This window comes from Neofelis nebulosa, chromosome 2 (genome assembly GCF_028018385.1).
Source record: "Neofelis nebulosa isolate mNeoNeb1 chromosome 2, mNeoNeb1.pri, whole genome shotgun sequence".
In the NCBI taxonomy this organism is placed as follows: Eukaryota; Metazoa; Chordata; class Mammalia; order Carnivora; family Felidae; genus Neofelis; species Neofelis nebulosa.
The window spans coordinates 171,254,221-171,282,120 of NC_080783.1; the positions used below are offsets into that span (position 1 = coordinate 171,254,221).

Consider the following 27,900-nt stretch of genomic DNA (forward strand, 5'->3'; position numbering starts at 1 on the left):
CTTACCTTGACCATGTCAGCCTTTAGCTTCTTTTACCTTGACCATGTCAGCAGGCTCCCAAATGGTCTTGAGGCATTTGGTTTGTCCTTTTTGCAGTCCTCTGTGAAGATACTCTTTGAGAAGCCACAGTTGATTACCTGCAGAGTGAAGTCAAGGCTTGTTGGTGTGCATGTGAACTGCTCCAAGATCTGGTTCTTGCTGACTTTTCCACTTGTCTCTTTCTACTCTTCTCTACCTCACTTGGAGCTCCAGCCACATCAACTGTATTTACAGAACTCCAGAACACTATGACATTGCACACCTCCATGCCTTTGCACATTCTCCGATGTGTATCTAGAATCTGTGCTATTTATTGCTGTGTAACAAACACCCCAAAACTTAGTGGTGTAAAACAAGAATGTACTATTAACACAGCTTAGCTGAGTGGTCCTCACTCAGAGTGCCTCACTGTCACAGAAGTCAGATGATGGCTGAGACTAGAGTCATCTGAGGGCTCTTTTACTCATGCCTGGCACCTGGGCTAGCATGGCTGGAACAGCTTGGGCTGGCTAAGCACGTCTCACCATCTCTTCCGTGTGGGGCTGTTAGGGCTTCCACACAGTATGGCAGTCTCAGGGAAGACGGACTTCGTATGTGGCATCTGCCTTTCCACTGAGTGTGCATTCTAACAGACCCAGGTGGAACTCCAGGCTTTAACCTTGGAATTCCCTCAGCATCATTTCTACCATATTATTTTGGTCAAAGAAGTCACAGGCCAGCTCAGATTCAAAGGGGTGGAGAAACAGACTCTGCCTCTCACTGTGGGATTCCCTTGCCTGTATGGAGGGTGGGAAGTGATGGTGGCCATCTTGGAGATAAACAGCTACAATGTCTTTCACCCTCTTGTTCTCCTGGTAAATTCCTGTTTGTTCATTTTATGTCCGTCTTAGGTCACTTTTGTGAAGTCATCCCTTTCCTGCCAAGGCAGAATTAACCTCCAAGCCTAAGAAAAGTACTTTTTAAAAGTTTATTTACTTTTATAATTAAAAAAAATTAATGTTTACTTATTTTTTGTGAGCAAGAGACAGACTGAGCATGTGCAGGGGAGGGGCAGAGACAAGAAGGAGACACAGAATCCGAAGCAGGCTCCAGGCTCTAAGCTGCCAGCACAAAGGCCAACGCAGGGCTTGAACTCACAGACTGCAAGATCATGACCTGAGCTGAAGTCAGATGCTTAACCAACTGAGCCACCCAGGCGCCCCTAATTTTGTCCCCTTCTGTGTACCCAGGCAAATCCATTTCCATTATGAGGCATCGGTTTTCTATGTTTTGTGTTTCCACAAAGATAATAACTACAATATTGAGCACGTGTTGAATGTTTATTATCATGTGAAGCACTTTATAAATATTAATTAATCAGTTCTCACAATAATCTCATCTTGCTATTGATATTCCCATTTTATAGATGATGAGACATAGAGAGGCTAAGTCATTTCCCTAAGGGTCAAAATACAGACCAGGCTTTTGAACCTGCATTCTTGATCTCTGTGCTGTCCATTAATGTTCTCTCCTGAGCTAAGCAATTTTGGAGCATGTTTAGCAGAATGTTAGGGGTGTTACATGAGAACAGACAATTTAACCTGAAGAAGTCCTTATGGATGCAAATAGTTGAAGGACTGACTTGTTCTCAGCATTCACTGTGGGAGTCAAGAAAATCAATGGTGCCTTGGTGTGAACTTTGTCATCACAATGTCCCCTGATAGTCTGGGTTGCCCTGAAAAGTCATGAGTCCCACCCCTCTCAGAGGATGTACACCAATGTTCCTTTCGACGTGGCCCTTTTTCCTTACTAGCTTTTATCCAGTCTATGAAGAATATGGTATTTCCTCACCTGACATGAGCTTTTGAAAATGAAGCACTTTTACTCATGTTTGTAAAGCACTAAACAGTTTTCAGGTGGAAAAGAGCAGGAGCTGTGCATGACTACATGTTCCAATTCTCTCTGATCCTCCTGTATCTGAAGGCTGACACATATGAGGTAGCTTAAATAATACAGAAGACATAATTCCTTGATATCTCTGGCTTCGGCAAGCTTTACTAGTATCTATTTGAATAATGCAAGGTTCTTTCTTAATGTTGAGGCAGTTGTGTATTTTATCCTTCAAAACCTTCAGTATTCATAATTTCCAATTAGTACCCTGATCCGGCAAATTCCTGGCCACTTCAGTTCAGCAGTTACTGTGACTCAGAACCAGAAAAACAGTATGAGACCATTTTATTTTGCTGGTCTGTGGGCAGATTCCACAGCAGTAACTGAGATGAATACTGCAAATTGGAAACTATTTCCTCTACCTATTTCCTTGCAGACATTGGCTAAGTACACACTGATTTAATAACCTGGACTCTCAGCATGGCCAGAAGACTGTGAGAATCTCAGCTTTAATTTAGAGGCTGGGACATTTAGGAGAAGTCTCATGTGAGAGCCTTAAGTCTAAATCACACATATTCGGCTTCACCACCCTGCAATTCTTATTAACATTGTGCTTCTTTTTTACAGGTCTCCCAGCCAAAGACCAGTCCTCTCAGGGAGAGGAAGAGAAAGACCCTCCAAAGAGCCACCCCTACTCTGTGGAGACCCCATATGGCTTTCATTTAGACCTGGACTTCCTCAAGTACGTGGATGACATTGAGAAGGGAAACACCATCAAAAGGATTCCTATCCACAGAAGGGCCAAGCAGGCCAAGTTTAGCACTTTGCCCCGAAACTTCAGCCTTCTTGACAGCAGGGCTCGCCCCCATGCTGCTCTTCCCCACCAAAACTGGTCCCCAGTGGTGCCAAGGAAGGTGCCGCTGGGGACAGAGGAGCGAGCCCAGTCGTTGCCACCTGGTGAACATGTGCAAGCCTCCACCAGCGGGAGTGACGTGAGCTACCACAGGAAGGCCCTGCTGGCGGAGACAGCCAGACATTTGGAGGCTGCAGCCCCCAGGGAGGCTGAGCTGGCCTCCGGGAGTGGACGGCCCCAGCTCTTGAGGGCATCCAGCATGCCAGCCACACTGCTGCAAAACAGGGCCTCAGAGGACCCAAGCCTAAACTCAGGTCCCCCCACACCTCCTGCCCTCCCTCCCCTTCAGGGTGAAGGCAATGTCTGTGATGGCACCTTTGGCCCTGCAGATGGATTTGCGGGCTTTCAAAACTCCACCCCACGAGCAACAACTCAACCCAAAGTCAGAGAGTTTGGGGACCTGGTGCCAGGGATTCCAGAGCTGGTCCAGGAAGGCGCTGAGCCTCCAGAGGATGCAGATGATGAGGAGGCTCCAAATCACCTCTCTTTCCCAAGTCCTCCCTTCTCATCCCAGGATGCACTGATAGTTCTCGAGGATGAAGAAGATGAACACAAAACCCCAGAAGCAGAGGTAGTGGTCACCCCTGGCTCCCCAACACCAAGTCCCCCACCTCTGCCATCACCCATCCCTGAGAACGAGTTCCCCCTAGAAGAAATAGAGCTCAACATCAGCGAGATCCCACCCCCACCACCTGTGGAGATAGACGTGAGAAGCATTGGCGTCCGGGTCACGGAGGAAAGCCTGGGCCTCCCCACGATGGATCCCATCAGCATCTCCAGCCTGAAGCAACAGCTGTCTGCCCTTGAGGGTGAGCTATCTGGAAGAACTGAGGAACTGGCCCAGGTCAGAGCTGCCCTCCAGCAGCAGGAGGAGGAAATTAAGGCTAGAGAGCAGAGGATTCAAGAACTAGAGTGCACTGTAGCTCAACTGGCAGATAAGCTTAGCCATGAGAACGCCAGAGATGCTCAGGGCCAGACTGACACCATGGTCAACACTGACCCCCTCCATGGACTCTTGACCAGGGAGTTGTGTGACAAGAGCATTGAAGTCAACCTTCTGGGCAGCACAGGATCTGAAAGCTGGAGGGCTGGAGGAGAGGAGAATGGGCTCTTATGGGGGCAGGACAGCCACAAACCGGGGGATTGGAGCCCAGCAGAATTCATGCCACCATCTCAGCTCTCACTGCCACAAGGACCCGAGATGGTCCTCACGCCCTCTTTACATAGCTGCCTCTCCACTGAGCTGAGGATCGAAGAAACAGGCTCTGAGCTTGAGGGGGACCCTCAGGTGGGAGCCAAGGGTCTGGGCAAGGGACCAGGAGGCTCTCCATGGAGCAGTGATAGAAAGACTCCCCCGGCAGGGAGGGAGGAGGCCAGTTCAGAGCTGCCAGGGAAGGAGCGCCCAGGGAGGCCACCAAGTTCACCAACAGATGCCACTATTGGGCAATATGTTAAGAAGATCCAGGAACTCCTGCAGGAGCAATGGAGCTGCCTGGAGCACGGGTACCCGGAGTTGGCCAGTGCCATCAAGCAGCCTGCCTCCAAGCTCAGCAGCATCCAGAGCCAGCTACTCAGCTCCCTCAACCTGCTGCTGTCTGCCTACTCGGCCCACGCTCCACCCCAGAAGGAGCCCCCGGCCCCCGCCTCCTCTCCGCTGATGGGTGAATACTGGTCCCCGACACAGGGAACCATTTCTCCTCTACCTGGCGAGTCAAAGGGAAAAGGGATTTTAATTGCATGCATATATATGTATTTTTAAAAGGTTTAAGCAGCTCGGGGAACCCAGTGGAATAAAAACCCATCTATGTAACAGTGGAGGCTCTGTGCCCCTACTCTTGTCCTTGCTCTAAGGTTGGGCCTGACTGCAGGCTGTGCAGGCCTGTACAGCTGTGCAGATAGCACAGAGCACAAAGGTGCCGGCCAGGGAAGTTAAACGGGAGCTGAAATTCAGCCCACACTCACTCACCAAGTCTGCAGCACTGTGTCCAGCCAGAGGGGTGCCTGTTTCTCATTTGCATGGCGCAAAGGCAATGTCTAGGGCAAGAATGGCCCTGGCTGTGTGTACTCTAAACCTCAGCCTGCCTTCGCTGTTTCCTGGGCTCTTGCATTCCTGTGGTCCTCTCTGGTTCTTGCACAGTAGAGGTTTTCTCTAGCCTGGTTTTGGAGGAGCATGATGTTGAGATCGGAAATATTTCACTGAATACTTTGTGTGTGTGTGTGTGTGTGTGTAAGAGAGAGATTGAACAATACATGTGGAAGTCGACCCTTTGGCTGAGCACACTTCCTCTTGTAAGAGATCACACACTTTTCTGTTGCATAAAGTGGAACCATATTTTGCTTTGCTCAACGAGCGGGGCGCAAGTCTGCTTCCTGCCGCAGATCACAAACTGGCTGCTTTTTCCTGATGTCGGTGCTATTTCCAGTCTTGCCCATTGGAAAATGCCTCCCATAACTGTGAGCACAGCCAAAGAAGCCATGTTCTCGTTCACGTGTCTGCTCTACCTGCCCTGCATCGCAGGTGTCAACTGGCTTGTGAGCCAGGAAAGACCACTGAGGTGCCCTCCGGCAGAGGTGGGTGTTGGAGCAGAGGTCATGTGAATGGACTTCTGCTCCTGTTCTGCCATTCACTGAGCAAGTCTGAGCCTCAGATTTCCCTCCAGAAAACAGGGACGATAAATGGCACACACACCACATGGCTCTTCTGGAAGAGTGCCACTAATTCCACTCCATCATCCACACTCAGAAGGGCTTTGTGGACAGGGACAGGTCAGCTGGTGTTGACCAGAAGGCCAGTCCTCCTCAAAGACCTTCACAATATTTGATTTACATTATCTAGTGCTCTGTCCCTTTCTACCCCCTTACATATCTTCAGTGTGTATCCGCTCAAAGCAAGAGTACCGGTTTTGCTGCATTCTGGGGCATCCCCAAGATCATTCTAACCTGTGATGTTGTGTCTGCCTAGAGATCTCCCCGTCGACCAGCCTTAAATCAATAATGAAAAAGAAAGACTATGGCTTCCGTGCAGGAGGTAATGGGACCAAAAAGAACCTTCAGTTTGTTGGGGTTAACGGTGGGTAAGCATCGCTCGTGAAGCCCAGACTGCCCCCTCCACACTTCCCATCCCGCTGTTGTCCTTAGTGCTCTCTTTTCCTAGGGGGAAGCATCTGGTTCTCATTTTTCTTCAAGGGAATTAACAGCCCTTTAAAACTCCATCTTGGGTTTGCATGTGTTTGGCTCCTTGCCAGCTGTGGTGGTCTGTCAGATCCCGTGCTTTTAATGTCTCGGTGTTGGTGCCCCCCGGGCCAGGATTCCAGGTGGCTTCTGGGAATTTGGGGAGCACATGGGCCCTTTACAGAAGACATTTAATCTGCACAACAAACACTGAAACCAGGACAAACTCTTAGTTTGTTGAACTTCAAATTTCATCCATTTAGGTTTTTTTCTTCCTTTTAACTAACTTACTGCAAATCAATCCAACATCTTTTAGCGTGAAGAAAAGCAACCAATGCCTATTGACTCAGAACATGAATCAAACCTTATATATTCTAGAGAGTAAATCATTGGCTTTAGAATATTTTCTTTCTTTTTTTTTTATTTTATTTTATTTTTTGAGAAAGAGTATGAGTGGGGTAAGGTCAGAGAGAAAGGGAGAGAGAGAGAATCCCAAGCAGGCTCCAAACTGCCAGCACAGAGCCCGACTCAGACCTCAAATTCACAAAACAGTGAGATCCAAGAGTCGGACACTTAACGGACTGAGCCACTCAGACGCCCCTGGATTCAGAGTATTTTCTAGACCAGTCATCCAACAAACATTTATTAAATGTCAACAAATGTATTAGGTGTCAGTCATAAAAAAAGTGAAATAAATCATGGTCCCTGCCCTGAGCTCATAGTTTGGACAGGGCAGGGAGAAGACAAGAAGTAAAGAGAAAATGCTGGGGGCGCCTGGGTGGCGCAGTCGGTTAAGCGTCCGACTTCAGCCAGGTCACGATCTCGCAGTCCGTGAGTTCGAGCCCCGCGTCGGGCTCTGGGCTGATGGCTCGGATTCTGTGTCTCCCTCTCTCTGCACCTCCCCCGTTCATGCTCTGTCTGTCTCTCTCTGTCCCAAAAATAAATTAAAAACACTGGAAAAAAAAAATTAAAAAAAAAAAAAAAAAAGAGAAAATGCTGATATGCTGAGAGGTGTAGAGGAAGAAGTGTAGGCCTAAAGGAGGGGCACATGACCCAGCCAGTGGCAGGCCCCGGTGGTAGCCCCAAAGGGGTCAGAACCCCTGCTTAATTCAGGTCAGATCAGAAGGAAGACACCAGGTTCAAATAAGAGTGACGGCACTGTTGCAGGTTCTGCAAGGAAAACATCAGATATAAGGAAATGGGATGTCATAGGAGGGTTGCTGTTCTCATTGCCACTAACGTCAGCTTTCGCTGACGTTTTCAGCTTTCGCCAGCTCATGCACAGGAAAGGAGAATCAGCCTAATCTCAAAGTCTAAAAGCAGGTTCTCTCTCCCTTTCTGAAATGCCCCTGACAGTGCCTGCCCTGTGCCCAAATCTGGAAGTCAATCTTGCATCTAGAGCTTGCCTCAGTGTCTACCATTGGCTCCTGTCTCTCTTCCCTAAAATGTGCCAAGTTGGGCCCATGCTGGGGCCCTTGCATTTGCTATCTGTCCTTCCATCCATCTCCCCCACCTCTTAAAGTGCTCTTGTCCCAGATATTCTTCAGTATTTGTCACTTTAGTCCAATGTTTCTCAACCTTGGCTGCACCTTGGAAACCCTGGGGGAGCCTTAAAAATACCAACGTCTGAGTCCCCTCCCTGAAAACGCCAGTTTAATTAGTCTGGGGTGCAGCACAGATATTGGGAATTGATATCCCCTCAAGTGATTATAATGTGCAGCCAGGGTGAAAAAAACTTCTGCTCTAATTAATGTAGCCCCTCCTCCCATTACTCAATCCCATGGTCCTTTATTATCTTACTCATTGTTCTTATCACTATGTAATTATACTGTTTACACGTTTACTTTCTGTTGTTTTCCTATTAGAATATAAACTCAATTAGGACAGGTACTTTGGTATAGCATTTAGAACAATGTGTGACACATAGTAGGTGCTCAATAAATTTCTCTTGAATGAATGAACTGACATCCAGGTGATGTCTTTATGGAAGCAACTGTAAGACAAGAACAGCTTGGTAAATGTAGTATGTCCCCTACTCCCTTAATCACAAAAGTAAAAGGTGGTTCCAAGCACAATAGAAGAAATATCTGGTTTAAACAAGACCGAATGTGAACACGCCAAGGAGCAGGCTGGGTTTGCAAATCCAGTGAGCACAGGGGCCTTCCATAGGGGCCATCATTCAGAGAAAGGGCATGAGGGGGTTCTGTGGAAGCCATGGCCACTGGTCTCCCCTGATCTCTGTGGCAGCGTCTAATGGCCCCAGCACCCGAAATCTTCATCCTAACTGCAGCATCCTCTTTCGGGGTCTCCTGTTGACTATCGGCAGAAGGATCGATAAATCTTCCAGGACTTCTCTTCATGGTCTGTGGTCTGTCACCTCAGTGGAGTTGCACATAATTGAATATAAGGGTCACTCCTGGGGAGGAGGGGCCACAAGTCAAGGGCCCGTGCCCTTGCTTTTGCTGTTGCAAGTAATAGCTAAAACAGGCTGCAGCCAGGAAAGGCAGATGCTGGGTTCAGGTACCCTGACTGTTCAGGTTTCCCATGGAACCCTGCTGGGAGTAGATACAGATGGGTCCCTCCTTTCAGAGGTCAGCTGGGCTAGAACAGGGGAGCTAAATGGAAGCCTCATAATCACCTGGAGACGTGATGATTTGTCAGTCAACTCAGAGGATCCAGGGTGGGAGTGGGGATGTTTGCCTAGATCTGGGCCCCTCTCTAGACAACATGTTAGGATTCCCGAAAAAATGCTTCTGTGAGAATCTTGGATTGCTTGTCTAAATCCTCCAAATGCATTGGCCAATTAGGGTATGGGCTATTTACATGTTCACTGCAAAGAGCTCAGTTAATTATCTTTTCTCCCAAAATGGCCTCTGGTGTTAAAGCCACAGCTCTTAACTACATCTTTCTCTGACATAAGGTTCCTGGGAGTCCCCTCACCCAGGTCTGCAGGTATAGAGAATGGAGATGTGGTTTAGCAAGCTGGGAATTATTATCTGAAGCCCACCTGGTTCTTATATGTGTTGACCTGGGCACTGGGTAGGAAGCACAGAATGAGTGACCTTTGTCTTGTTCTCCAGCTATGAGACCACCTCAAGCGAGGAGACCAGCGGTGAGGACAGCTCCCCGGAAGACTTGTCTGACAGCGAGGCTGAGAAGAAATGTGATGGCACAGAACACAAGCAGGGCAAGGAGGCCCACCCCGGCTGCAAGGCCGGGCAGGGCACCCCAGAGGGCACCAGCACCTCAGGCCAGGACGGTGGGCCTCCTGAAGACCTCCCCCATCCCAAGGCTGAGAGGTGAGTCAGATGGGCACGGATGGGAGCACTAATCCTCCGAGAAAGAGCAAGGGCATTTCTTCACCCTTTTATTCCATTATTTGTTCATTTGTTCATCTTTCTCTCTGTTCACCAGATTTACTGAGTTTCTAATCTATGTTAGGCACAGACGTACTCCTGCCTTCATGGGATATCCTGTCATAGAGCGCTACGTGTAAAGCTAACATGGTCCCAGCACTAGAAATGTGAAGGACTTTACATGTACTATCTTAGATAATCCTTTTAATTATCCTGCAAGGTATAAATTATTATAATCCCAACTTTACAGATGTGGAAACAGAGGCTTAGAGAAGTTAAGTGACGCAGCTAGCAGAGCAGGGATTCTGACCCAGATCTTTTCTGATTCTTACCCATATGCTTTTCTGCCTCTCCCGCTGGCCATGTTGACATAACCCCATCTTTGAAAGAGATGCGAGGTCATGTCACATGATGAAAAGAGTACTGTCTTTGGAGTTGGACACACTTGGATTCAAATCCTATGTCTGCCACAGGGTCACTTTACACAAGGCACCTAAACTGTGGTTGCCTCAGTTTCCTCATTTGGAATAATGTGGATAACAGCCACCTGATAGGTTTGACCTGAGGACTGGATGAGAAAAAATATGTAAAATGCCTAGCACAGTGCCTGCCACACAGTAGGCTCTCAAGAAATAGTGGAAATAAGGATAGTAAGTACCATAATCATCACTACCACACCCAGCCAGGGGTAGCGACGAGCAGTGAGTGGGATCTGACTGCTAAGCGGGTACACAGGGCTGCTCCAACATGGCAGCACTATAAAGACGTGATGAGGGTAGAGCTTCCTGGTGACCAATGCCATTAAGTCCTACCCTGGGATGGTCTGTCTGCCCTTATACTAACACGGGAAGAGTGCTCATCATTGAGTGCATCCCAGCTTAACTGATTTTCATTTTATTGACTCTGTTAGCATTGATGGTACCCTTCATGAAAGAACAACCTGACAAAATTTGCTAGTATGGATTGGGTTCTTTGGGTTTTTCAAGTCGCTGAGGCAGAAAATGTTTTAGCCAAAGTCAGGAAGACAGCCCTTCCTTTCCCAGCATGTCAGGAATTGCAGTTAGGCCCATGGCCCCCAGAATGCTTTGGTGATCTACTCCCTCCTCCTGAAAACAGCAGGATTAAAAGGGCAATGTGCTTGACTCACTCTTCAGAAGAGTTCAGAAGCCAAGCCTCATTGTGGGAGGCTGTATTCAGTGTAATATCCCTTGTCCTGGGAAGTTGCTCAGTGGTGTTTCAGCCGCTGAGAAGCGAAAGTCAAGGTAGGGGATTACTTTCTTTTTTATTAATATGAAGATATATATATATATATATATATGTATTTTTTTTTCTTCTTTAGATATAAGCCTTCAGAAGAATTCCTCAGTGCATGCCGGGCATTGAGCCAACATCTGCCAGAAAGTGGGGCCACCACCGACCAACTCTTGGTACTGTGATTTTTCATTGTCATGGAAGGATGTCCGTGCTGTTTAAGCTGTTAGTTCCAGCTCGGTGACTTTGGTCTCCCGCCTGAGGCGGCAGTGTGGGTGTGCACGGAGTCCCTTTCCTCTGGGTGCCTTCATTTGCCCAAACTCTGCTGCCTAGGTGATGGGTTATGCTGGGAGAGGGGAACCGATGCATTTACACCAGGAAGCAGCCTGGTGCTCAGAGGCACTACTGAGGGTTATCAGGCGCTGCACCTGAATATCAGGTGTACAACAATCAACAAAACAAAACTGTGTGGCTTAGGCTCAAAATCACCTCACAATTGGAGAGAGCTGTGGGCAGAGTGAAGAGCGTGTGGAATGGGAACCGGGATTCTAGTCCCAGGACCTCTGTGAGATCTTGAGCAAGTCAGTTCACCTCATTAATAAAATGAAGGTGGGCGGTGGGCAGCATGTTTCATTACCCTCAAGCCCTTGTATTTAATTCTGTAGTCTATACTGTTTTTCTTGACGTGTACCTATGGGTTGAGAGACCAAAAGCAAGAAAATATATCTGTTGGCGCCTTAATGGCCACAGAGGTGTAAACAGATAACCATTAGGTTCTACTTTTACTCAAGAAACACTGGCACAGACACATTTTCCCAAGTCATGAGAGCCAGCTGGTAAGCCCCAGTGTGTAACAACCCATAAGCATTTTAGAGCCCATTTTGTTCTCCCTTGCAGAAGAGGCTTAGGGGTAAAAAAATGACCGATTCAGCCCAACCCATCTTGATTATTTTATCTCAGCTGATTTGGCAAACAACTGTTCCCAGATTGTTAAAAAACCAGTGTGTGATGTGGATGGATGTTGATCGAAACTCCTGTTACTTATTCTGAGTTACAGAATAAGTAGTTCTGAATGAATTACAGAACTAAGCCGTATGTTCCTTAATATTAGGATCTTTCTCCAGATTCTCCTGAAGATTCCACAGGAAAGGGAGATATTCTGATATATAAAAAATGTTTCAGCCACAAAAGATTCCACTGTTTCTGCCTAGAAGACATAGGGTAACCTGGATGGCTCAGTTGGTATAACATGCAACCCTTGATCTTGGGGTCGTGAGTTCAAGCCCCACACTGGGCATAGAGTTTACTTAAAAATAAAGTAAACAAGAAACAGAAAAAGAAAAGTGACGGAAGATGTGCAAACCTGACACCACACCCAGGTTAGGTTCAAAGTACCCCCGACCCCCACCCCACCTTCGAGACAAAGCAGGTTGTACAAAGACCTCACTGTGTAGAGCCAGGGACAGGTTAGGGACCCAGCCCTCTTTTCACCCACATTTGGTAGTTGAGAAAGGTTCAAAATGACTACATGACTTCCAAGGTCATACAACTGAGCCAGAAAATGACTATATGACTTCCAAGGTCATACAACTGAGCCAGGACTTAAGCTTGGCTACGTTGGCTTAAGTGACTCCAACTCCAGTCCCTTTCCAGAATGAGTGTGAAGTCACATCCCCATGGTTTCTCCTCCCCCTTACATAAATAACTTAAACATGTTCTATTTTAAACATGTAGGTCATGTAACACAGAGAATCGATGTCATTTATGTCTGGAATTCTCCTCATCGATGGTTCCAAAGGAGCTAAATACTGCAGATAGTGAGGTCCTGCCATGGGTTGTTAAATCATTTTCTCTGAAGGTTCTAGCAAAGCTTAAAAGCCAAAAATAATTCAAGCACAGCTGTTTGGGTTTTATTTTCTAGCATAAATTGGCCATGTTGTTGATCTTAGCTTTCAGCATGCATTTTTCCCATTAGTAAAAATGTTGTGACTTGTTAGTTATGGCTATTGAAAACACACAAAAGTCCTGATAGAGTCTGGGCTAAGGTCAATATTGGCTGGTTATATGAAAGACGGGGCCTTGGTTATCCTGTGCATACAAGGGACGCAAGCTAAACGTACAGTAGATTCAAACTGTCACCTAGGACACTGTCACCAGTTATTGTTTGCTCTCCCAGTCCTCTTTCTACCTCACATGGGGGGCTCATCACACAGGTGCAAACTCAACCCCACTAGCTCTGATCCCTCCAGGAGTAAGTCACATGGAGTTACAGGGAGCTGAAGGGCTAGCCGTGAAGCATCCAAAGCTGACTTTTCCTAGTGGGAAGGAACACCCCAGCTGGAGCACCCCAGGCCAGGTAATCTCCTGGAACTGGAATCTGTTGGTATTTCAGAGGCAGAGCTTGAACACCATCCGTCAAGAGTGGTTCCGTGTCTCCAGCCGGAAGTCGTCTAGCCCTGCTGTGGTGGCGGCCTACCTCCGTGGGGTCCAGCCCCACTCCCCACACTTCCTGAAGCTGCTTGTGAACATGGCAGATGGCAACGGGAACACGGCTCTTCACTATAGCGTGTCTCACTCCAACTTCTCTGTGGTGAAGCTGCTGCTGGAGACAGGTCAGAAACAGGTGCATCTGCACAGCCAGGGTCCCTCCTTGAAGAGCAACTTTTGTAGCCACTTCCTTCCAGGGAGGTGATGCTTCACTGTCCTGAGTTCCTCCTGTATTCTAGGAAGTGGACTAGACCACCGTGCCTTTGTTATGTCACTTATTCTTCACAATGCTCTTGTGATGTAGGTATTACTATCCTCACGTTGCTGTGTGGGACAACATCAAGTGGCCTAGGAGTGACAGTGTGGACAGGTGGGTGATGGGGCTGACTGAAGGCATGTCCAGGTCCAGTGTCATCTAGGAGTTCACGAAGGCTGTATGTAGGATATCTAGGAGAGTATCTATAGGAGATTTAACATCCCAAATGATCCTCCGCAGAGTAGGCCCTCTACTAAGCCCCTGGCAAATGAGGTCTCACTTAATCCTCATAACTCCTGTCAATAGGGATGATTACTCCGATTTTTTATAAGTGATGCAAGCGATGCTCAGAAAAGTCAATAGGCTTTTGCGTGATCCCAAGATCACATAATGACTAAGTGTGCTGCTGGGGTTTAAAATTGATACGACTGACTTGTTCTTCCCATTCCTGGCATCCAGGAATTAGAGCACATGCTAGATCTGTAAACCTTATGTAGGAGGCTAGAGGAGGAGTTTAAGTGGGCATCAGGGAGTCTCAGTTCTAGATCCAACAGCTTTCCCCCAACTTGGATCTTATCCACCCTGCCTTAAATTCCTCCCACGGCTTTCCATGTCTCTTAAGATGAAAGGCAACTTCCTCAGCCTGGCCTTCAGAAATCCAAGACTCCTGCCTGCATTTGCTCCCTCAGCCACCACCATGCATTCTCTTTCCATCCACTCCAGTCAGATGGCCTCAAACTCACCATGCTCATTCCCTCCTTTTCTCTTTCTATCTGAACCCTTTTCCCTAAAACCCTTCTCGTGACTGGCTCCTTCTCATCATTCCAATACTCCAAAGGTCCCTTAAGAAGCCTTGAAACTTTTTACTGGAATGAATAGGTGATGGACCTAATGACAGCCTAAAATTCTTTCCACTTTCCACATCATCAGAGGAAGATAAAGTCCCAACTCTGACATTGAGCCAATTTTACTAGATTTCAGTTCTTCATGGATTCACGCATACCACAAAAAGGGTAGCTCAACTGAGAAAGGCACATAATTCAATGGAACATGCCCCTGTGCGTGAAGAATCCAAAGACGGGAAATGTAGAGCCCTCATCTTCAAGTAGCTCAGACTTGCAGCCTGTTAGAAGTTCTCCAGGTGGGCCAGGCCAGAGAACAGACGCCCTAAGCTTTGGTTGTTGTGCACTTCTGCTGGTGTGGACTGAGAATCCATTCAGTTCTCACCAACCCTAAAGTGATCTGGAAGCTTTCTGTTTAACTTACTGATAGAGCTAAATAGCCATAAGCACAAAGAATGAAGATTTGCTGGAGAACGGGCTGAAGGTACCATTACTTTCCCTCAATGTAGAAGGGCTGTTGAGGAGGACAGACCAGTCACACTCCGAAACTTAGGCTCCCACCCCAGGCAGTTGTGAAGCATCCAGAGAGCACACTACAAACCGTAAGGGGCTACACTGAAGTGACTCGTCATTTTTGAGAATGGAGCCAGCGGGTACACCTCTACCACCTTAGTCTTTTTTGATCCTTTATTTTTTTTATTTTTTTTATTTTTTATTTTTTTAGTATTTATTCATTTTTGAGAGACAGAGAGAGAGAGAACGAGCATTAGCAGGGGAGGGGCAGAGAGAGAGGGAGACAGAGAATCCGAAGCAGGCTCCAGGCTCTGAGCTGTCAGCACAGAGCCCGACGTGGGGCTTGAACTCACGAACCATGAGATGATGACCTGAGCCGCAGTCAAGACACTTAACCAACTAAGCTACCCAGGCACCCATGTGATCCATCCTTTATTTTGCCAGAACACCGCTGCAGGGGAGAAAGCTTGTTGAACGGGAACGTGCTCAGTCATGAGTCTTTCTTCTTGACTCCAGAGAGGGTTGGCTTTACTCCCTAGGGGCTGCTCAGAAGAATTTGCTGTGAAAGCCCTGGGTGAAGCCCCTTTCTGAACCCCTGAGGAGGAGTCAGTCCTTAGTCTGCTGAGCTACAAGTCATGTTCCTGAAGAGAGTAAAGAGAACTGTAACCTGAGGACTGTTTACAGCAAACAGTCCTGTATTCTAGCAAGACAGCTAGACACAAGATAGTCAAGAGGTAAAAATAAAACACAAGCAAACACAAGATAGTCAAGAGGTAAAAATAAAAAAGTCATTAACAAGGCAATGCAGATATTCCCATCTTTATCAAGGCAAAGTTGTGAGGCAATGTGTGGAGTTAGATTCAACTTTCATAGCCCAGCTGGTCATGACAGTGGTCAGAGGGGCTTACTGATGATAAATGGACCAGACTGATTTTTTTGTATCCACTGGCATCCTGGCATCACAATGGCACATTTCTGAAAAATTGTTTGAGGTGGGGTGGAGCGAATGTCAAACAGATATTGTTTTTTTACCCCAAGTACAGAACTTGTAAATAAGTCACCCTAATTGTAGGTTTATGCATTTTTTCATAAACCATATTTGTTACAATGAATACCTAAGTCTTCATGAGCAAGTAGCAAGGATATAGAAATAAGAATACTATACTAGTGAAACAGTAAGTGCTTACTGACTGTTTACAATGTGCTAGGTACTGTTCTAAGTTCTTTTGATATATTAACTCATTAAATTTCATGGTAACCCCATAGGTTCTATTATTATCCCCATTCTACAGAAGAAATGCTAAGAAAAACTAAATGACTTGATCTATAGAGATAGTTTTTTTTATTGTCCAAAAGAGATACATAGCTTTTTTGGATAAGCAACAGTATGGGAAAGATTTTGTTTTCCACATGGTATTGCCCTTAGGAAGTGGGACTGTGGGCCATCTGGATGGCTCAGTCGGTGAAGCGTCTGACTTCGGCTCAGGTCATGATCTCACAGTTCGTGAGTTCAAGCCCCACGTCAGGCTCTGTGTTGACAGCTCAGAGCCTGGAGCCTGCTTCAGATTCTGTGTCTCCCTCTCTCTCTCTGCCCCTTCCCCACTCATTCTCATTTTCTCTCTCTCTCTCTCTCTCTCTCTCCCTCTTTCTCTCAAAAATAAATAAACATTTAAAAAAATTTATAAAATAAATTAAAAAAAAGAAGCGGGATCATTTATACAATAGTTAAGAAGCTGATGACCTATGTCACCTTTGGTGCAGCGAGATATGAATGCATACCCCCAGGGTTACAAAACAGATATTTCCTTTGAGTTCTCAACTAATACTTTATTTAAGTATTTAAATATTTAAAATGTGCTATTTTTCATTCTACTTTGAAATGTATATTCTTAATTGCTTTAACCCAAATGTGTATGGAGGCCTCCACCCTCCCCGATTTTTCAAATAAGATGCTTATTCCTGGAAAGATTTCCTGTGGCGTTTTTCATGCCACCTGGCACACTGCCCAACATATCACTAGGCCTTTGGAAAAGACATGAAAACGCTGCCACCAACTTAAGAGTTGTACACAGACCTAGAGTAAAGCCTAAAATGACAGTTGTGGGTGATGGGTGGCCAGGTGAGCGGTGGGTGAGAGCCAGACTTACCTGAGCTCTGGTCTCATTTCATCTTCACTCGGGCAGTTTATGAAGCTTCACCGACCTTCAGTATCCTCATCTGTAAAATGGGAATCATGTCATGTGCTCTGCTTTAGGAAACAGTCCTGGTCATTTTACCCCTTGGCCATCTCTGACTCTACTACCTTGTTGGACCTTTCTTGCTGAGTAGCTTCAGAAAACTTGTAAAGAAAACTAGCCACTTTTAAAGGCTGCTAAAAATGTAAACACTGACTCCACCACTGGGAAAAGATTGCTCTGCTCCATGGCCTTTTAACTAGCAGGGAGTGCCCTGTTGAACTGTGCTCTGCTAAAGCAGAAGCTCACTCCTGCCCCCTCCCCCCCCCCTCCCCCGCCAACCTGGGAGCTATCCCAGCGCCTACTGCTCCCCCTGCAGGTGTCTGCAATGTTGACCATCAGAACAAAGCCGGCTACACTGCCGTGATGATCACTCCCTTGGCTTCTGCAGAGACCGACGAAGACATGGCTGTCGTCTGGAAGCTCTTAAGAGAAGGAAATGTGAACATCCAAGCTACTCAGGTAAGAGGTGTGAACGTGATCCCATCTTTAATAAATATGGGTACCTCTCAGTTTTATTCTGCCAGTGGGGTGAAAAATTGCATGTAGATCCCTGTAGAGTTTTTAACCCAAGAAGGCTGGGCCCTCCAAATGGCATCCATCCAAAGCCTGTACATTTGGTTTCCTCAAAAGCTTCTGAGACCCAGACAGGCTAGGACAGAGGTCAGTGAGCTTGTAAACTGTGTCCTGGTCTGAAACTGGGCAAAGTCCATCTGGACCAGACTTCTTGAACCAGTTAGCACCAGCAGGACATGAAAATGCTGAAAGACATTTGTTGGTTGTGTAGAAAGCCTCTGCAGGTAATCAACCTCCAACATGAATTAGAAAGCAGTTCAAAGGGTTAGCATGTCTCTGTTTAGCTTCTGGGCCCCTCTACTTGAGAGGATAGCATAGGGGCATGGTCCTTAGCCCCAAGGGCTTTGAGTTAGACAAGGCTCCATATGGAACAATGGGAACTCCTCAAAAGACCACTTACCCATCTTTGACCAATATGAGAACAACAGAATGCAGGCAACTCTCTTTCCCCCCAGAGTGATCAGAGATGTAGCTTAACTATCAAGAACTGTGAAGGGTCTGAGATTGTACTCTACCTTAATGCTAACAAGTTAGCATGCTACAGTGTCATGGACGCTGGCAGAAGACATGAAACTCCTGTGCCAGAGATGGACAGTGTATTACTCACAGCAGGAAGAGTAGCCATGGCATCGGTATTTACACCAGTTCCCTGAGCCCCAATACCCAATTCTCACAGGTGTGAGGAGGGTCAGATCCCTGTACATGGAGTAGGTTGTATTACTGGAAAGGAACCCTGAGCTTAGGGATCCTGAATCTTTTATATTGGATAGTGAGTATGTTTGCCCTTTGTTTTGGAGAAGACGCTATCTCTTTCTTCCAAGGCTGTTCACTATACAAGCATCTTTAAAAAGACAGTCTAGGGGTGCTTGGATGGCTCAGTCAGTTAAGCATCTGACTCTTGATCTCAGCTCAGGTCTGGATCTCAGGGTTGTGACTTCAAGGCCCGCACTGGGCTCCACGCTGGGTGTGGAGCCTACTTAAAATAAAGCAAAAAATATAAAGACAGTCTAGAACAACAGAGCAGATAGTGTCTCACTCACAAAGTATGCAAAAAACTTAGAGACCCATAAGAAAGTGCCTCCCAACAATATATTTAACTCCCTTGTCCCCCCCACCCCCAGGAAGTGACTGCAGACAGTAGCCTACCCAGATAGCAAAGTCACTTTGCACACTTTATCTAATAGTGATCCTACTGATGGCAAGGAACAGACATTTGTAGATCACTTTCTGTTTTTCAAAGTATTTTCACCTAGAGCTCCTACCCCATGGGATTTAATAAAGCTGCTTTCATTTTAAAATGTTTGCCATAAATATGTTAATTTTTTTTCTAAATTGGCCCTCTTTTAAGAAGGGATGCTCGTCAAAATCAAAATCAATGCCCTTTTTTTTTTTTATAGATGCTCTAGGAGGGCATGGGTCTCATCCCAGGTTGCTAAGGAGGGAAAGGAATTCATAGCTGCCACTGTTCCCTTCAGCTCCCTCCAGGGCTTTTACATATTTCAGCTGCATATGAGCTGCAGGTACCAGGTAAATAGTGAATTAGGAGGCTGGGAGTCTCCTAGGCTAAGCTGTTTATTTCTCTTTGTATCTCCAGGATCAGCACCGTGCCTGGCATATAGCAGCACTCTGTAAATATCGTTGAATTAAATTGTATTGAACTGGACCAGGAGGGAGGTGAGGAAGGCAGGGGCCCCAAGCCAGGCATAGGGACAGACAAGAGGACAATCTACATAAGTCATCTGGCTTTAATACCACTTGGAGAGAGGGGTCTCGATGGAAATCTCCTGATCTAGTTAGGCCAGTAAAGAAAGAACCATTACTTCAGGGCTGAGTATAAGCAAACCAAAAGGCAAACAAGGCTTCTCTGGAAAGATCTATCTGGGTGCCAGAGAAATGGAGAACCAGGATACCTAAGAATACAATCCCACATACTGGGTATTTGTCACACATTATCGCTCATGCTCATAACAACAATAATAGCTAACACATGCACAGCACTTGTTAAGCACATGAGTCTCAGAACAGCCCCATGAGGCAGGTAATATTGTTGAGCATTCCCATTTCCCTAGATCAGGAGAAGCCATTGAGAGGTTAACTCAATTCATATAGATAATAGTTAACTCAATTCACATAGATAAGAAGTGACACAGCCAGGATTTTCCTGATTGCAAACCTCCTTTCTTTTCTCTAAGTCCCAAAGTTCTGGGCAGGGAAGCATAATCCATCAGTGACCACAGACCGGCCCTTAATCAGTGAGCAAACATATCAGCAAACATGTCCTCAGCACTTTTTACACGTAGGACTTGGTGCTGAGAGCCACAGGGATCTGAAAGGAGGGAAAACATAGTCCTTGCCTCATTCTTACAACCTTAAAAAAGCCTGGTGTCCAGTGAGAGACAAGCCTGGAACCCAGGAGAACCATAAGGGAAAAATATAATCAGGTCATTTAATAGGACTAAGTACATAAAGGAAAATCTATGAGAAATAATGGCCCATTTATAATCAGCAAAATTGCTACCATACGTTGTTCTATTTACACCCTTTATTTCACTGGATTCCCACAAAAGCCCTGTGAGGTACACAGGACAGATTATTATGATAATTTTTAAGAAAAGAAAAAGGCAAGATTCAGGGAATACAAGTGATGGGGCCAGAGTAACACACTAGGAAATAGGAGAACCAGGGCTTGGACTCACTTTCTGACTCAAGGCCACTGCCACATGCACTAATGATTACAGGGATGTGAACAGTTGTCAATGCCAGGGTACTTGGCTGGCTCAAGTCAGAAGAGTATGCAACTCTTGATCTTGGGGTTGTGAGTTGGAGCCCCATGTTGGGTGTAGAGATTATTTAAATAAGTAAAAAAACCCAAAAAACCTTAAAAAAAAATTTAAATGGTGATAGATTAGCAATGACCATAGGACCATGCGGGTAGAGATCTTGTCAAGACAAGAGGGTTCTAGGTATCACTGAACTGAAAATACCAGGGGTGTTCTGAGTAGACCAAGGCTTCCTGCAGGAAGTTAGGCCAGGGCAGAGAGTAAAAAGCCACAGTACAGAAGCATTCAACCCTTCATTTACTCTATCATTCCATGTTTATCGGCATATACTTGGTGCCAGGCACTGGGGAGACAGAGGTGAAAAAGGCTTAGTCCCTGCCATCAAAAATCTCACAGTCCACGAGAAGGAGAGAGATTGACAGGTTGCAATACCAAGTGGTAAGTGCTGTGTTATGTATCCCGTGCCTGGGGTGTTAGCAGAGGGCTCTAGAGAGGATGTGGCATTTGACTAGTGTTTTGGCAAAGCAGAAGTTTGCCAGGTGGAGAAGGATGTGTCCATTACCAGGGGCAGGAGGAGATTCAGATTCAATGGTCATTTTCTGGAACCATCTTGCCCAAGCATACCCAGGCTGGAGAGGGGATCCTCACCATTCCCCTGTGCTCTGTGTGGCAGGGAGGCCAGACTGCCCTGATGCTGGGAGTCAGCCATGACAGGGAGGACATGGTCCAGGCACTGCTCAACTGCCAGGCAGATGTCAACCTGCAAGACCACGAGGGATCGTCGGCCCTCATGCTGGCCTGTCACCACGGCAACGCCGACATGGTGCGGCTGCTCCTGGCACACCCAGCCTGCGACAGCAGCCTGACCGACAAGGTGAGAGATCCAGGCAATTAACAAGTAGGTGTTTCACTTCCCTTCCCGAAAAGTGCCTGCCAGCCAGTAGAATTCAAGGAAGCACATGTCAGAAGCAATGGAATCAACCTCATAGCGCTGTTGTGGGACTTAAGTGAGATGATCTGTAGTAAATGCGGGGAGCCTTGGAGCTGGGAACCCCCAAATCCTAACCTTTCACACCATCATAAGGAAATGTGCCCAGGCCTGGCCTTGGCCCTGAACTGGTCACAGCAACAACCGCATTTGGGCTTTGGAGCAGCACCTTGGACAAGGGAGCTCTGCTGCCCACGGGGACTTGAAAGGCTGGGGAGGAACCAAGTGCAAATTATGTCCACTCTCTGACAGTGATACACCTTACAGGGTGGTGGATATCATCGACCGACTGGCTCGAGGTCACATTGCCAGGCACATGCTTCTTAAATAAATGTCTTTGTAAGGTGATGGCGATGATGATCACAAGGATGATGGTGGTGACGGCTGGTGTGATAACAATGATGGTGGCTGGCATGTCTCTAGGGCTTGCTCAGTGCCCAGTACTGCACTAAGCATTTACCGAGGATCACATTATTGAAACCCCACAACAACCTTATGAGGTTTGTCTCTGCTGACGCCACCCATTTGCTTGTAAGGAAACAGAGGCACTGAGTGGTTAAGTAACATACCCCAAATCACACAGCTAGTGCAACCCAGCTCCATCAAACCCCTTAGAGTACTGTCAGGAGCCAAACCCTTTCCATGCATTATCTCACTAATCCTCTCGATAATCTAGTGACGTGGACACTTTGATCCCCATTTTCACTGATAAAGAAACAGAGGCTTAGAGAGTTTATGTAGCTGTCATAAGGTCACAAGCTTCTGGTTCTTGGAGGAAGGACTCAAGCCCAGGTTCGACTTCAGTGTCCTTATTGTTGGAACTATAATGCTTTACACAGACTTGTCTATACTTTATTAACACCCACAGTTTGAAGGGAAAAAGACCTGGAAAGGGGAAGAGTCCCTCCCCTGCCCAAGGACAGCCCCCCTCACTGGGCCACATCTGAACTACCTGAGATTGTTCCATCAGTGACTCAAGCTGCTGGGTCCCTCACACCCCACCCAAGAAGCTCACACCCTGGTCCAGTGTCTTTAGGTCCCCTGAGCCCCAACTCTACCCTACTTGTGGCCCACTCACCTGCTCCCTGCTTGGGTCACACCCCAATTTCCCAAAGGTGACTTGGGTGAGACATTTCATAGGGACAAGGGGACTGCTGACTGAGGCCCTACCAAGCACCAAGCCCTGTTCCTCCAGGTTTACCCTGAAGGGTGGGGTCCAGCCCTTGTCGTGGTCACCATACTGTTTCAATGGGCACATATCCTATGGAGACTTAGACACGGGTTTGGATGACTTCATAATTTCCTTGGAAAACTGAGAGATAATTCATGTCCTAAAATCAGTTTCTCTTATCCTACCACCATTTAAAGGTTGATATAAATGTGGAACCCCCAGAATAGCCAGCAAGCACTTTCTCTAGGTTTAGAAGGTAATTTGAGAAATTGGTCACCCAGCCTCTTGGGGGCTGATCAAGAGATGAGGAAGAGGAGGTGGTGAGGACTGGTCTCTGGATCCCGAGGCTTACCCTTTGAAGGGCCTACTCTGGCAATGGGTACCTCCAAAGCACCCATCAAGTTGAAAGCTTCTTTTAAGGCAGAGACTATACCTTGCTCATTTTTGCCTGATACATAGTAGGTTCTGTCATATCGAAAGACAAACCAACTACCACCACACACACACACACACACACACACACACACACACACACACACACACGTGTGCTGGCTGCCTGAGCCCATCCCATTTCTTCAGGCCTTCAGTGTTGCCCAGCAGGAACTTGCCCAGCCAGGTTCCCACTGGAGCTACACACTATTGCCTTGTTCCCAGGGCTCTGGCAGAGGCATTTGAGGGATTCACCCACCCCAGGTGGTCTCACTGGCCACACTTTCTGAGCTGAATTGGGTCCCTCACTCTCCAGGTTTGCAAGTGAGAAGCCCACAGATACAGGCTGTCATCTCCAGATGGGCCTCTTCAAAGGCGCATGGGTCCCCTGGGACTGGCCCGTGGCTCTTTCCCATAATAACAGTAATCACACCATTTTTGTGCTTACAGAGAACCTCAGGGTTGACAAAGTGCCACAATGAAAACCAGAGCACAGGGCCTACAAAAACCCAGGTGCCTCTCTTCAATCGAAACTACGCAGGTGCTTTAGAAAACCCCCCCTGCTTAAAATCTTTGCTTTGTTCCCGACTCGCCCAACCTAGGAACACACTCATTAGGAGTTAGGCTGCTCAGGCTCTTCATCAACTTGAAACGAATACCTCTCGGTTATCATCCAGCATTCCCTCTTTCAGCAGTGCTTACTGGGTGCAGACCAAAGGGCAGGCACTGAGCCAGGTGCTGGGATATTCTTTCTGGGCCAGTAGCCACAGGTCAGATCTAGAGTCTGACCTGGCGGAGAAAGATTTATCAAACGGCGCCAGATACCAACTTATAAATGGTGGTAAAAGGAAGGTACAGTCATGAGGCCTTTTCAGAGAAAGAAGCTGTTATGTTTTGTGAAGCCCATGAACATCCTTCGGGGTCCTGCTGAAACGCCACTTCCTTCCTCTGCTTTCCCCATCCCTACACACACACACACACGCACACACACACACACACACATCATATACACACAGAGCACCATCCTCTTCTCTGATCTCACTGTGTTCCTCTTTCAACTTGTTTGGCTCTTTGCCATGCATTATAGTGATTTACAGGTGTGTGGAGCCCTGATGGGAGCTGGACTCCATCCTGGTGAAGACTGAAGAGCTTTAGGCTGAGGGTGAACACCTCCCACCTGCTTCCAGGGATTTTCACATTTTAGGAAGTAAAATTCCACCCATATACAATAGAGCAGAGAACAGTCCAGTGGGGTCTTGGGTGCCCCCCCCCAATATGCTAAATCCATGAGTATTTATGAAGCAGAGTATAAAAATATTCACACTAACTGGGCTACATAAGGTCACAGATAGCCTCACATCGGGTTTTGCCTCCTAATTCACTTGGAGGCAAATGAATTACCATAAAAGTGGTTTGGGAGCTGTTGAGATTTCAGAATTCCAGAATGGGATTGAGCCATTCATACAAGAACATGGCTGCCATCGCAGAGCTTAGCATCCATTGCATCAAGTTGGCCTTCCCCACCACTCTCTGTAGAGAATGGCCCATGTTGTTGGCTGAGAGCCCTTCTGAATACAGCTTCTTTACAGAGTGGGCCTGGCAGCTTCCTGCATTATTGCAGCAGTGTAAAAAGCACTGTGGTATCATGTATCAGGTGTAAAAATGGGTATGTCCTTTTTGCTGTGAGCCCACTTCTCTAAGAGTTGGTCCTTAAGAAACAGGTAGAATTGGGGAAATACTGTCTGCACTATATTTATAGTGGTGAAGACCTAGAAATGTAAGTCTCCAATAGAAAGGAAACAGTTCATTAACTCATGGAATATTAACACAGCCAATAAGAAAAATTTTAAGAAGAGGGAAAAATCTTGTAGTGTGCCATGGTATGTTAAAAATAAAAGCAGACTTGGGGGGTGCCTGGGTGGCTCAGTCAGTTAAGCATCTGACTTCAGCTCGGGTCATAATCTCTCAGGTCCTGAGTGAGAGCCCTGCGTCAGGCTCTGTGCTGACAGAGCAGAGCCTGCTTGGGATTCTGTCTGTCTGTCTGTCTGTCTCTCTCTCTGCCCGTCCTCCGCACACTCTATCTCAAAAATAAATAAACATTTAAAAAATAAAGTAAAACGAAAGCAGATTCAAAATTGATATATACTATCATTCCTTTATGTAAAGACCAACGACAAATTTGCACAGGAGAAAAAACTAGAGGGAAACATACCAAAATGCTAACTTTCATTAAGGTCTGGGCAATGGAAAAATGGAAGAGTTATTTTCTTTCCTCTATTTCCCAATTTAAAAAAGAAGTATTAAAAACCATGTGGGAAAACAAGCAAACAAACCGTGTGACACTTCTATTTCCATCAGCACAGATTTTTCAGAAGTGAATAATGTTTCCGTGGAAGGGGACCCATTTTTTGTGAGCCTCATGCCATTCTAATCTCCACCTCTCCTAGGGTCACTGGATGCTTGGAATAGACTTCAATGCCCCATGCCTACCCGGTCCTTCCAACTCACCCTTCTCTGGGGCAGGAGGCAGACACGATAAAATTGTTTCTCCTTTTCTTTCTTCCCTGTAGGCTGGCCGAACAGCTCTGTCCATCGTTCTGAAATCACCCGCCCATGTGGAAATTGCAGGGCTTCTGCGGGCCCACGCAGAGCAGGGCAGGTCCCTGGGGCCGTAGGGGCTACAGAAGAACTGGCAGCTGGGAACAAAAGACTCCTTCTCTGGACTCCTTCTTAGCCCTTGGAGAGGGCATGGGTCAAAGCCAGAGGGCCGCCCTTCAAGAGAAGAAACTATGTCAAATATGCACATACATTCCTGTTATATAATTCTGCTCATTAGAACGCTTTGTAGTTTTTGCCTTAGGCCAAGCCCCAAAACTACGCAGGCTGCAGAGCAGGGTATAAGGTGCAGGGTGCATTGGTGTTGTCTAAAAATCCCCAACATCTTCAGCCTTGAATTCCTCATGACTCTATCCTTTGTAGCACCATGTAGCGAGCAGACAGGCAGGAGCACATTAGCAAAGCAATCCTTTTTACATGGAATTTTAAAGTGCACCATCTTTTTTGTTTTTTAATCAGTTACATGAATATGTCTCATTGAATATGCATGTCTAGAGAGGATTGGGTGGGGAGGGGAGGGGGGGGTTTGGGGGGAGGTGGATTTAAGCAGCCACCCTGGCAATCATTCTCTAGAGGACCCTAGGAGAATCACCATACTGACAGCTGAAACTGAACAAACCCCATCTGGGGCCTTTGTTTGGCTAGGGTTGATAGAGAAATCTTAAATTCAGGCAAAGTAGAAAGAGCATATTGGTATCAATGCCAGGTATACAGTCTTGACCATTTCTGAGTCATTAAGTGGCCCCAATTTGCGCCAGGGAAATTGGAATTAATTAGGAAATCCAATCCAGTGAAGCACACCACATGTATTTAGGCAGAGCCTAGTTACATCAGCTATTCTGAATCTATGAAAGAAACAAATAGGAATGAGCATCCTCCTGGGGACAGGCTGTTGTCATCTAGAAGCCACCACAGTACCTCTAGAGCCATATCCATGGCCTCATGGGAGTCCTGGCTCCTTTCCCCTCATAGACCTTGAGTGAACTCTGAGCCCTCATGAGGCGCTGGGGTTTCTGAGGCTCCTGGTTGCAAAACCTGTCACTGTGGACTGCAGCAGGAGTGTGGGAGCTGAGCAGGGCATGGCCCTCTCTGGGCTCACTCCTCTCTCCACTAGACAGACAGTTCTCTCTTAAACTTCCATAATCCCAGGGGCCCATACGTGCATGGCTTCTATTCAGTAACTCACACAAAGTTATCTATGAATTTGTTCTTAAAGTCTCCTATGCAAAAAAAAAAAAAAATCCTCTTTATATAAAAAGAAAAGACATCAAAGTTTGGTGAGCCTCACATTGGAATATCAAAACCTCTAGTTCTCATTTTGACTCATATGTCAATTTGCTTGGTGTCCCTTGGGAGAGTCACGAAACCTCCTTGGGCCCTGGTTTCATCATCTCCCAAAAAGGAACTTATCATACAACCTATCTCCTGGGGGTGTCATACAAGGAACAGCTGATGGAAGTTTGGGAATCAAATTTGTAACCCATACTGACTGTCTACAGAAATGGCGCAGCAAACTTCTGTACGCTGTTGGGATTCATGAGCATCTCAAAGTCCCAGAGCAGGACACTGATGTGTGATAGTGTTGCTCAGAGGTAGAGAGAATGGAGCAAATAATGAGCTAAAAATACTTTAAGTGGGTTTACTTTGACCTGAAAGCACATTTTAAGGGCAAAAACCCACCTTAAAAAAATGTTCCAGCCCAGTGCTTCTCAAACTTTGATATGCATACAATCACCTGCAGGTCTTGTTAGAATGAAGTAGGTCTGAGGGGAAGGGAGCTGAGAGTCTACTTTTCTAACCAGTCCTCAGGGGATGCTGATGTTCCTGAGCCACACCGCACTTGGAGTATCAAGGCTCTGGCCTGGCCTGACTGTTTATATATTAAAATGCTGCCCCTTAGTCTTTTGTCTCAAAGGTATTTCTTTGCATTTCTCTAGTCTTGGTTCTTGGAATTTGCACTGTGGGTCTTATTCGCTATTGTAGTTCTGCAGACAGCAGGAGGGGTTCCATGTCCTATGTTGCCAAGTTAGAGTCTATTTCCGTATCTCACGTTAGGGTGGCAAATTTCATTTGGGTCACGTTACCTTTTAATAATCTCATTTGAGTCCAGCTATTAAGCACAGCTTATATACCAGAGAAGGGTTTGAAGCCATTGAATCACTATCCAAAAAGCTTTGTCCATCCTTTCTCAGATTTTTAGTGTGTTTCTCCTCATCTTGAGTTTGGAATGTGAACACATGATCTCACTCCTTATAACTATTCCATTCTATTGGAATGTCTGAGCCCAGAACATGGTGAGATTGAACAAGCACAGCCTGCCTCCCTGTCATTGTCTCTCAGTTCCAGAACTCATTCAACAAACATCTATTGAAACCAGCCAGGTACCTGACACTGTTCCTGGTGCTGGCT

At 46.5% G+C, this 27,900-nt stretch overlaps 1 protein-coding gene and 1 long non-coding RNA gene across 7 annotated transcripts in view; one reads left to right on the forward strand and one right to left on the reverse strand.

The window, feature by feature from the left end:
• LOC131504637 (uncharacterized) lies at positions 1-25,480 on the reverse strand. The gene is made up of 3 exons (XR_009258081.1): positions 25,384-25,480; positions 16,845-16,914; positions 1-137 (listed from the first exon to the last, which is right to left on the reverse strand). It is a non-coding gene; the product is annotated as an uncharacterized LOC131504637 (long non-coding RNA).
• Positions 1-27,388, forward strand: part of KANK4 (KN motif and ankyrin repeat domains 4) — a 73,163-nt gene extending 45,775 nt beyond the window's left edge. For 3 of the 6 annotated variants that reach the window (XM_058717179.1, XM_058717181.1, XM_058717180.1), the window contains 8 exons: positions 2,536-4,482; positions 5,784-5,895; positions 9,073-9,291; positions 10,688-10,775; positions 12,992-13,211; positions 17,251-17,393; positions 20,961-21,161; positions 25,446-27,388. In XM_058717179.1, coding sequence (XP_058573162.1) covers positions 2,536-4,482; positions 5,784-5,895; positions 9,073-9,291; positions 10,688-10,775; positions 12,992-13,211; positions 17,251-17,393; positions 20,961-21,161; positions 25,446-25,550 — 3,035 coding nt within the window. In that variant the 3' untranslated portion in view covers positions 25,551-27,388. The remainder of the gene's footprint in view (positions 1-2,535; positions 4,483-5,783; positions 5,896-9,072; positions 9,292-10,687; positions 10,776-12,991; positions 13,212-17,250; positions 17,394-20,960; positions 21,162-25,445) is intronic. The other 3 variants (XM_058717183.1, XM_058717185.1, XM_058717184.1) reach the window with 1 other exon arrangement.
• The last annotated feature ends 512 nt before the right edge of the window (positions 27,389-27,900 follow it).